The following is an 11,238-nucleotide window of genomic DNA, read 5'->3' on the forward strand; positions in this document are numbered from 1 at the left end:
TGATAAGAACATGATTGGGAGACAGAGGGTTGAGTGATCAAATCTTACCTTTTTTAACATACCATAAAATGACTTTTTTTCATCACTTTTTCAATACTACACTAAGATTCTTTTCCCATTTTTTTTCAACATGCTATGCAATGACTTTTTTTACACATTCTTTTACATACTATATATTAAGACTTTTTTGTCTTTTGAACATACTATACAATGACTTTTAATCATTTTTTTTCAACATACTATAAAATGACTTTATTATAACTTTCTTCGACATACTATAATTCTTTTCCCCCTTTTTTCAATATACTATACTGACTTTTTTATAACTTTTTAAACAATATAAAATTACATTTTTATAACTTTTTGATACACCTTACTATGACTTTTTTATCACTTTTTCAACATACTATAACTATGAATTTTTATCATTTCTTTCCGGCCAAAACTAAACACTGACTTTTTTCGAGAGAGAAAAAATGCAAACTACATGACTTTTTGGAAATTTGCAAGTTTAATTTGATGTTGGAGATTTGCAAATTGATTTCATTGTTAGAAATTGTAAATTTAAAATCGTTGAAAATTCGCAAGTTGAGATCGTTGTTGTAAATTTTTAAGTTCAAATCGTTTGGAAATTTGCAAGTTGATGTCGACGTAAGCAAATGAAACCACAAACACTCCTGTGTAGCATACCTGAGGCGGGGTTTGAACCCGCGTCTCCTGGTCGTCGGTCGGTGTCCTTCCCCACTGGACCGTCTCCGGTGCTGATGAACACGTGAACCAAAGATAAAGAAGAAACTTCACCTTCATCAACTTTGTCTTTTTCTTTTGTTCTACCTTAAAAACTCGTAAATATGAAGATAATCTATTTTATATTTTTCAACATACTATATTCTGACTTTTATAGCACTTTTTGTCAACGTACTTTATTGTTACCTTTTTCAACATGCCTATAACCTTTTTTTTCACTTTTCTAGACATACAATATTATCAATATTTTGGGACAGCAACTTTGTGTCAGGTCACATAGCCTAGGGTGATGGTGAGAGTAGGATTTGTAGCCACAAGGTTGAGTCTTCGAATCTAATATGTTTCATCAAGATTTGAGGGCCAACATATTAAAAGAAAAAGACAAATATGCCAAAAACATAAATTGTGTGTCAGGTCAGTTAGCTTAGAGTGATAAGAACATGTTTGAGAGACAGAGGGTTGAAGGTTCAAATCTTATCTCTTTCAGTAAGTTTTGAGTTCCAATATATTATATGGGTTCAATTACTTTTAAGACCTACTTCACAGGAATGACGAGTTCAAGTAGATGAAGAGGAAACTTACAAGAGACAATGGCAAGTCAGTCTGATCATCAGGCTGCTGTAGCACCACGACGTGTTGGCTGTTGTCAAACTAAGGCAGCAACTAACCATTACTTTCATTGTCCACTGATCTGTAGATTATTTTCTCTAATCTAATTTTTGGTCTATTAAATGTCGATCAATGTTTCCCAAAGCCCAATATGATGTCCTCAATTGTCTTTTTTTGTCCACAACTCAAAGATGTTAAGTTTACAGTCACAGAAGAGTCAAGAAACTAGAAACAAATTCCCATTTAATAAGCTGGAATCAGAGTTTTTACTTTTTTTCACAATAAAGAACTCAAACCAAGGAATCAATTATAATAATAGTGGCCGATTAACTGAAAATAGTTGGCAACAAATCAATTAATCATTGCAGCTCAATGTCAAACTCTTCATCAAAGACAGTCTCTCTGACCACATGTGGACCACAGATCTCGTCCTCTTCCTTTCACAGTCTGACTCTCACACTCACATGCAAGTAAAGAAACACAGCTTCCGTCAGACGTGTAATTCCTAAAATGCTTTAATGTTCTTTGAAGGCTCAGTAGAAGAAATCATGGGGATCACAACCACCACAGTGGCTTGTCCACAAAAGAAAGTGCCCTTTGATATGAGAGAAATAAACAAAATGTAATGCCGGACAAATCCAGGCAGTGACACTGACAGATAGACAAGATGCATAGAGACTCTCTGGAACAGATATGATACAAAATGACATCCAGTACAGTGCTGAGCAAAACCTGAATAACTACAAACTATGTGATGGTGTTTGGCTTGGCACCAACTATGAAGTCATGTAGTTCACCATCACACTGACTACACTTAATAAATCACACACAAATACATGTTTTGAAAAAACAGATTTACAAATAGTTTTGTTCATCAGCAATTGGTGGCTCCAGACGCATTCAACACAGAAACACAAATTGAGAAAAACCTGACAGTGATATCTGGAGCCGATTTTCTGGCAGTTTTCATAGTGGAAGTTCAAATTATTTACGTGTAACTTTTGACAGTATTACCCAAAGTATAGAGCTTGCAATCTGACGACACACACATCTGAACACACCATCAAATAAATAAATCAAATAAATAACCACAATCAAGACAACACAACTGAGAATATGCATTTTTCAGGAATATACTTGCTTTTGCTTTCCTTTCAACGGTCAATGCGTAATTTTTGATATTTTTGAAATATCAATGCTTGGTTTAATGTCATCTGCCTGCTTAAGTCCTGGTCTCTCTTCATGCTTTTCCTCTCTGAGACAAACTGAATTCCTAACTCTGAACTTACTCTCACTTCCACATTTTACCCCTTCTAAGGTCATGAAGCTGGGGACCTGAAATAAAAACATTATGAGCCATCCAGTCAAGGATGGTCAACCTGCCATTTCAGTCTCTCCCTCAACTATACAATCATTCCAATTTCTTCACCTAAATTCCCTAAACTACTTGCTTTTTCGTCCATACGTTTCTTCTCATATTTCCCGAGTCTGCACTGTGTAGGCAGTGAACACTAGTCATCTGACCCACACTTGCATCCAACATGTGATCCTGAAAACTGTGATCCTGAAGTAAACAAGTGCATAACAGCCTGCAAGAAGGGAAGTAAAACTGAATTCTGACTTTTGTCATACGTTGCTTTCTTCCTTGCACATACACTCAGCTGTCATGCCCCAGTTTGCAGATCTGCAGCACAGTTATGTTAACAGTTTTCCCAGTGTTTCATACTTTACACAACTGATCTCTGTGAAAAAATGTGGGCCCACAAGCTCTTTCCGATTTACAACTTTGACACTCCACCTGTCACTTTACACTCCCATCTCAAATCTGACTTTTGTTACTGCCGTCATGAGAAAGATTATAAATGAATGAAACTAATGTGTCTTTTTCCTAACAGAGAATAAATGGTCAGTTTTACATACACAGCAAATCCATCAGCTCTGTGAGTGGACACCGGCTAACCCTGAATTATTAATAACTCTGGGCACGTTGCTGTGTAGGTGAAACATGTTTATGAGCTCAGAATGTAAGTCTTCAGTCCCACCACGGGTCCGCCCTCCCCCACCCAGCCCTGCCCAGCATGACCCACCCACCAGGCCGGAAGTTCAGGCCTAAGAGCTGATGATCTGGCCCGACCAGGTCTCGTGTTTTGTCCCCGGATTGAGATGAACGATCTTCACCTCCACGGCCTGCACCTTGAGGTTCTTGGGCGGGACCCGGCTCACTTTGTACGTGACCTCGTCCCCCTCTACTGGGACATACTCCCCTTCGATGCTAAAACAGAGGAAAAGTAGATCCAGTGAGTATGAGTAAAATGTGGATTTTTGCTTCATACTGTCTCATTATATAGATACATAACATCAGGTTACAGACAATGTGTAAACACATAAAGTGCCATCACACATGACTAAGTAGTCTGCGTAAGAGTTACAATAGCAACAGCACTTTCATGCTTCAAAAATGTGTTAATGGACTGGTAGTGACTTTTAACTCATGAGATGTCAACCTTTTCTTCCAAAACTTCTGTTTAAACTTCCTCTTTCACAATGGCAAAGAATTAAAACAAAAATAATATGGTTTCTTTTTTGTGTTGTTTACTCAAATAAGAGGAGTAAAGTCTGTATACTATTCATTATTTCACAAAAGTAACAGCAAAAATTTGAGGAGTAAAGCAAAAATTTGATGAAAATCACAAAAAAAAGACACATTAACAAATATCCTATTCCATAAATCTGCAGAGTTATTTTGGGACTCGTAGGATTTCCCAACATCCAACAACATGTCAAACGCAGACATGTTATACAAGCAAATACAGCAGACATCTGCTGGAGCTCTAAAAATGAGTACATTTGAGACAAATAAAAAAACGGACAGCCTAAAACCTGTGGACAGCAGATAGCTGGAACCTCCTGCATAATCTGTTGGGAAAAGATTCCGCAAATTTGCCCATGCTGGGGATGTGGTAACAATTAGCCTACTGCTTGTCCTTAATAAAAAGGCAGAATAAACATGTGCATGTCCATTTATTGCAGGTTTCACAGAGTCATAGGAGTGTTAAAAAAAACAGTTTTCCCTCAGAAAAAAAGTACACACATAAACAATGTGGTTTGCTGAGTTCTTACAGTCCTACACTATGATTTGACGCTGCAGAGTTAGGGTTTCCATTTGTAATTCAGCACAACGCGTTTGTCTTCTGTAAATTCTGAGAGCTGTGAAATCTGAATGTTTTTGACTTTTGTCAAAGAGTGTGTTCAGCGTTACTGACACTCACTCTGAGATGTGAACGAAGATGTCTTCGCCACCGTGGGAGGGTTGGAGGAAGCCGTGGCCTTGTGACCTGGAGAAGTTCTTACACACACCCTTAAACACCTGACCTGAGTGAGCCCGTACCGTACTGCAGCCAAAGAGAGACAACAGTTCTTACATTACATTAGGCATAAAATGTTGTTATTGTTTCAGTAAGATGAGAAGGAGTGAAGGAATCTATTTTTTTCTTTTATGAGAGACAATTCAAACCACAGACATATCAGCAACAAGTACTTAAAGCATAAAAATTATGCAGAATATTGGCCCGGCCAATTTTACATAGTTACATATTACATTACTGGATTACTATTGCTTATGCATTGATGGATAAGAAGCATTTTAAATGTAGTTTAACCTATAGCTGCACATTCTATTTTTTAAGCTCATCACATGTTTTGTATGTAAAGGTTCAGCAGCAAAGTGTCTACAGCCATCACATAAATGCTACATCTTTCTAAAAAGGCACTCTTTATAGAGAGTTTATATTGTACATTTATCCGTTATTTGTTTTGGTTTACCTGTTAGAGGGGCTTATCTCTAAAGCTTTAGTAAATTAAGCCATTAATAAATGAGACTTTAGTCACAGATTCCTTATTAAAAAGTGGTACTGATACATGTAGTAGAGTAAGTAGGGTGAAAGAAGATGCTGGAGTTTTAAAGTAGCATGAAATGGAGAAAAAACTCAAATATGTGTATGCTCTTTCCACCTCACACTAATTGGTGATCCTACTTACGCTGAGTAGGTGCGGGTGCGTTTGGTTGGCAGCGGGCTTGGCAAATCCCGAGGCAGCGGCCGCTCTTTCCCTTCCTCCCATACCCCGCTGCCCTCCCTCAGGAAGGGGAAGGAGAGGGTGAGAGAAGTGTTGGGAGAGCGCAGCTGGATCCTAGAAGGCGATGTGAGGCTGGGGTCTGCCATGTCAGAAGTGACAAGAAGGAGGAGAATGAGGGAGGATGGTGTGGATGCAGTGCTGGACGCTGCTGCTGCTGCTCCTCGAGCCACAGGCTGCTAATGGGCTGCTGACACTGTTGTCTGTCCCCTGGTGTACGTACGAGTCCGTCTGCTTGGAAAGGCCTGCCTCAGTGTGGGACACAAGCTCAGCAGTTATCCAGGTCAGCGTTGTCGCTTCAAGTCAGTCAGGGGAACAGGCTGTGAGGAGACAGACCACAGGGAGAGAATGGAGGACGATCAGAGTGCTGTCATGTGGATTTAGACCTGATGGAGGAAAGGAGGGATAGGAGGGGTCATCCAGCCAAGAATAAGCCTTCTCAAGTCAGAAACTACAGACAAATTAGGGACCTGTGAGGTTAAAATGCCTTTTCAGTTTTCTTTCCTTGTGTCTGAGGAATATACTGTTCTACCATCACACGTCAAATGTATATTTGATACAAAATCCTTCCAAGAGGAAAATACATCCTCGGACAAGTCTCAAATTTTAAAAATCAGACGTGAGTGATCAGATCAAAAGTGGACCCCTCTAAGTACAGGTGTAAAGACCCATTAAGATCCAATCATTTAACTAAGTCCCCTCTAGTCTATATCTACGACGTTCCACTTCCAGGATTGCTCCGGTACCGCCGGAAATTCCACCAGATGTCACCCTTTTCGACGCAATGTCCTTTACCTTCTGCTTTCTTTTTATATGGAATTTTAAACTCTGGTGGAGGACTAAGGTTAAACGCTCCTCAGGCCTCTGCAGGGTGAATCCAGACCGCTAGCTAGACTATCTGTCCAATCTGAGTTTTCTGTTGCACAACCAAAACAACCTTTGAACATATCCATGTTCCACCAAAATAAGTTCCTTCCCGGGACTATTCTTCAGAGGCACAGCGGCTCCATCCGGCACCTAGCGCTGCCCAAGACAATTGTGATTGGTTTAAGGAAATGCCAATAAACCAGAACATGTAGATCTCCATTCCCAGAATGCTGTGTGGACTAGCCAGACCTTCCTCAGCCAGACCCCCCTTTGCACAGCCGTACGAGAGTAGTTTCTTATCTTAAATATCTGCATTCAACTGCAATCCTTCATGATTAGTATGGGCTACTGCAGGGTTTATCGCTGAAGCAATCCAGAGCACTGTAATAATACATGTGGAGATATAATTTTCATATCTTCTTGATTTGCATTACTGTTCAGTGTCGGATTACAGAGCACTGGGATGGCACTGTGTCAGTGTAGCCTGTATTCAATTCACATCAGGGAACAGAGTGTGCTCCCAGTGTCCGTGCAGTTTTGATTTTGTTCTATTAAATTATTCATCCATGTATCTGTGTTATTCATCATTCACTAATACTGACATTAGTAACTAATACTAATCCGCAACATACCCTGTTTAGTCAGGTGACCTTGTCCCTTCAACAGCTCGTAATTTGGGTTCTCTCCACAGTGATATTTTCAAGGTTAGAATAAATGAGGCAACTGACTCATCTCCTGTCGGTATTCAAGGCTGAATCATCTCCGAAACACCATCAACAGTCGTCAACAACAACAGCAAACAGAGTCATTTTCTGTGTGAAGGCTGTAAAGGTTGTTTTTTTTTACGCCCACTCTTCTTGCCTGATGACACAGGCCGGGCTGGTGCTCCACGTCACGTCACAACAGCTGCAGAATGCCTCAAATGGTGCGTTTGTGACGTCAGTGAGTGCCCCCCTTCCCAAATGAAGAACACATATCCTAGGAGTACTACAGACAGTACTTGTTGCCACAGGATAGAGGCCCGGACAAACTGCGAGTTTCAACATGATTATTACAACAATGTTTCACCATGAGAAAATAATTCACTGTGGATTAAACCCAAACATTCAGAACAACTCAGAGTTTACTCATTTACACACATCAGCAGCTGCAGAACATCTGGATGGGCAAAAAAAAGCAACAGAATTAAGAGGGCTATGGCTCCTCTGGCCCGGGTCAGCCACAAATCTCTTCCCTGCCCCATGATTATTAAAAGACAATGTGTCTATTTAATGTGTGTGTGTGTGTGTGTGTGTGTGTGTGTTTCCGAGAGTTGAATTCCTACTTTATACTTAAGAGCCTAACCACAATATTCCATATTTTTATCTTTTTGTTGCTTTTGTCTCGTTTTTTTTAGTCAACAGCGAAACGTACCCGGCTGACAGCCCCAATCATATCTGCAATTGATCAAAAAAGCGGAAATATCAGTCACTGCTTTTTGATATATCCAACTTGGACAAAAGCACTGCGAGACGTCGGTTTATTATTAGACCCCCGGGCCGTCAAATATGGTGGAAATGTAACCCGACCGATCCCCATACAATCAGAGATAGGTTACTATTTAATAGAATTGAATATTTAGCGGTTATTCTGTCAAGCATGCAAACACGATATCGTCCCGATCCCAAAACAAAGCCACGCTGACACGCCCCGCGTGCACATCAACGACCATTTATTCCCAGAAATGTTACTTACCGCATTGGGTGCGCTAGTAGGTTGATGATGATCAGCGTGTGCCTTAACTCGGTGTGTATTATATAACGAGTTATTAAATAAATAAGTCGACCAAATCCGTGCAATCCTACGGAAAACCCTGGCGTGACGACGTGAGGGCTGCTGAGTCTGCGCAGCTGCCGGAGATTCCAATGGCGTGTGTGTGTGTGTGTGTGTATGTATATATTCACCTTTATGCAGCTGTTTTTGTTGCTCCATTACAAAAAAGGATATGTATAAACACACAAAAAACAAGGATGTGTTATGTGGTGGACTGGACTCCAGTAATGCAATAGACTTTACATTTTACAAGTTCATCTTTCATCACATACACAAAACAGTTTGAATGTCTAACAATGGTCGGAGCGTGTGTGTGGGGCATGAGTGAGACGGGCTTCTATTTTGGCTTGTATTTACATGCTGCAAATTGAATTGCTTCAACAACATTTTGTTATATAAATATACGCAATGATATTAAAGATCTATCTAAGATGAGTGAAGAGAGCACACACACACACACACACACACACATATATATATGAGATAGATCCACAGATTTTGCAGTTATCATTTCATCTTTGTCTTGAGCTGAGTTTTCTGTAGGCAATATTCCCCTAAAGGGGGTCACATGCACATCATGTATTTTTGTTGATATAAACTCCATAGTCTGACCTAGTTCCACAACAGACAACAGACTATGCAGTTTTCACATGAAACACAGCTTACAGCATTTCTGATCGCACGACAAACGCAAGTATGTGTGGGTTACTGAACTAACACTGACCACCACTAAGAGTGCAGAGAGCAGGTCTGTTATAGGCAGGCAGGACGGTGCCTTCACTGGCCTCCACACTGTAGGATTTAAAGGCCGCTCACTCATCTGTTTTGATATACTCATACCCATAATCACACAAAATGAAAAATCACAACCACTCACGCTGATGATACGCCCTTTTACTGTGAGACAAAACAGACACACACAATAATACAAGGATGTTAAATTAATTGAGGACGCGTGCCTAAAATCCTTTGGGAGACGCAAACTCTGAAATTCAAATTAAACATTTTAAGCTTGAAATTCTTTTGTCCCGCTGAAAAAAACTGTTTTTGTTGTTGCACTGTTACCTTTGTTTAGATATTGATGATGAAAATGATGCAAATTGTCCTGTGGGTCTAATTCCTATCAACAAAAATGTCACTCAGCCTTATTTCTCGAACCTTAAACCTCCAGAGCGTCGTTAAGTTGTTGCATCATTAGGCGCCACATTGGTTTTCATCTCTGACGGATGCTGCTCAGTGTTCATTAACACCTACCTTGAGCTGATTTTGTGACCTGTGTATGTCCGACCATCATACCAAAGTAGCGATGACATTGTGATTCAAAAGATTAATGACCTAAATCTTTTAAATTGGGAGTCACAATCTCATGTGAAATAAACCAAATTAATGTTAATGTCCATTTAATTATCCTGTTTTTAAATATCGGGTTAATTTCACATGTACACATGTACACATGAAGCTGGCGTGTTCAGGGCAGTATTTCAAAAAAATAGAAAAAACTGTCAGTCTCAATGTGACATCACATCTTGGTTCAGTGCGCTGCTCGACTTTGTGTCTTGACTTCTGTCCCCAACATACTGGGATTTGTGTCTCCAGCCGGCCGTCTCTCGCCTCTACGATCAGTCATGGTGGTCGAGCTGTCAGGTACCACCAAATGTGTCCTTCTTCTTCTCATTCTTCTTCTTCCTCTGCAGTGCTAACTGTTCCACCATGACAGCAGCCCCAGTCCCGGGTCACAGATGGTCCCCTAAAACAACAACGCAGCGGGTCAGGATGGACGCTAAGCTACTTCTGTTACATATTACCTTTTACGCCCGTACGTCCACACAGGTGTTTTCAGTCATTTAAATTTTTATTTAAGTCTTTCCTGTTAGTTTGGTTGCATCTCTCAGGGCGGGACAACTTGTAACGTTTATGAATTGTTAGAACGACGAAAATGGCAAAAATCCAACTGGACTGAGGGGCTAAGGTGGTTTCTTTAAGTTTTTGAAGTTAAACATTTTTGTTTGATTTTCAACACATAGATACGCATACAAATGATCACCTTCTGTGTGTGGATGTACTTTCTGAAACTGTGTTTTAATACCATGATGGTGTGTAAATAAATAATGATGTTAAAATTCCACAAACATGAAGCTGCCCTTGAAAGTATGGTGTAATGGCCGATAAAAAAGAGGAAGTTTAGATTCATTCATCAGAATCATTTATAATGACAAATAAATAAATATTGAATAATGAATAAGAATAGAAGGATAACAATAAATAAATATTTAAAAAAATAAATTATTTAAAAAATAAAAACGGACTGTCAACCATGTTCTGAGCGTTGGCGTTGCGTAGTTTGTCCACCAGGGGGAGCTCTACAGCTTCCCTGTTTATTTTAGTGAGAACTCATAAATAACTACAAATAACTAATGTTAGGGAAATCTGTATATGTATTGTAATACATTTCTGGATTTAAAAAAATATATTTATTGGTCGATATAACGGCACATCGGATTTTTAAATGACCAAATATTTGTATCGGTCTTATAAATTCTTTATCGGTCGGGCTCTAAATTGAACTTTTATCATAACCACTGTACTAACGATCCCTATTTTTTATCTTATTTTGGCACTTGCTTTCCTCGCCTACCTCACTTCCTGTACCTCACTTCTTCTCCTCCTCTGACGTCAACACTGATTGGCTCTTGTTTCCACCCTAATTACCTCCTGGTGCCCTTTAATGAGGTGTGTTCTTACAATCAGAGTGTATGGTGCCTCTTTCTTTTCTCCGCTGTCCTCTGGTGGCGGCGCTGTCGACTGTCCCGGTTGAGCCGGCGCGTCTGTCGCCGCAGCGGTCGGCCCCGTTGGCGACGTGTCTACAAAGACTTCATCTGTCACCCGAAATCGGATCTCCTCTCCCTGGTCCATGTAGAGATCATGGGCCCCCTCGTCCGTCTCGTATTCCCAAAGCCAAACTTGCTCTGCTTCATCGCTGAGGCTGAAGCTAAGGACGGCTCGATGCTCAGGAGATACAGTCACACCTAGATTGTGAGAAGACTCACAATAGTATGGGATGCACATACAGCT

At 40.1% G+C, this 11,238-nt stretch overlaps 2 protein-coding genes across 3 annotated transcripts in view; both read right to left on the reverse strand.

The window, feature by feature from the left end:
* Nucleotides 1-1,853: 1,853 nt before the first annotated feature.
* Nucleotides 1,854-8,275, reverse strand: LOC117957484 (cold shock domain-containing protein C2-like). 2 transcript variants are annotated; one of them, XM_034893252.1, is made up of 4 exons: nucleotides 8,089-8,275; nucleotides 5,395-5,807; nucleotides 4,626-4,748; nucleotides 1,854-3,628 (listed from the first exon to the last, which is right to left on the reverse strand). In XM_034893252.1, exons 2-4 carry the CDS (start codon nucleotides 5,574-5,576, stop codon nucleotides 3,466-3,468), a joined length of 468 nt encoding a protein of 155 aa, XP_034749143.1. In that variant the 5' UTR covers nucleotides 5,577-5,807; nucleotides 8,089-8,275; the 3' UTR covers nucleotides 1,854-3,465. The 2 variants fall into 2 exon arrangements, with proteins under 2 accessions (XP_034749143.1, XP_034749142.1); XM_034893251.1 differs by having other exon boundaries at nucleotides 5,395-5,873; nucleotides 8,089-8,253.
* Nucleotides 8,276-9,043: 768 nt separating this feature from the next.
* The window catches only part of polr3h (polymerase (RNA) III (DNA directed) polypeptide H), a 4,689-nt gene continuing 2,494 nt past the window's right edge, over nucleotides 9,044-11,238 (reverse strand). The window contains exons 5-6 of the mRNA XM_034893249.1: nucleotides 10,909-11,143; nucleotides 9,044-9,913 (exon numbers count right to left, since the gene is read on the reverse strand). Of these exons, the coding sequence (XP_034749140.1) occupies nucleotides 9,863-9,913; nucleotides 10,909-11,143 (286 nt within the window). The 3' untranslated portion in view covers nucleotides 9,044-9,862. The remainder of the gene's footprint in view (nucleotides 9,914-10,908; nucleotides 11,144-11,238) is intronic.

This window comes from Etheostoma cragini, chromosome 15 (assembly GCF_013103735.1).
Source record: "Etheostoma cragini isolate CJK2018 chromosome 15, CSU_Ecrag_1.0, whole genome shotgun sequence".
NCBI classification, from domain to species: domain Eukaryota; kingdom Metazoa; phylum Chordata; class Actinopteri; order Perciformes; family Percidae; genus Etheostoma; species Etheostoma cragini.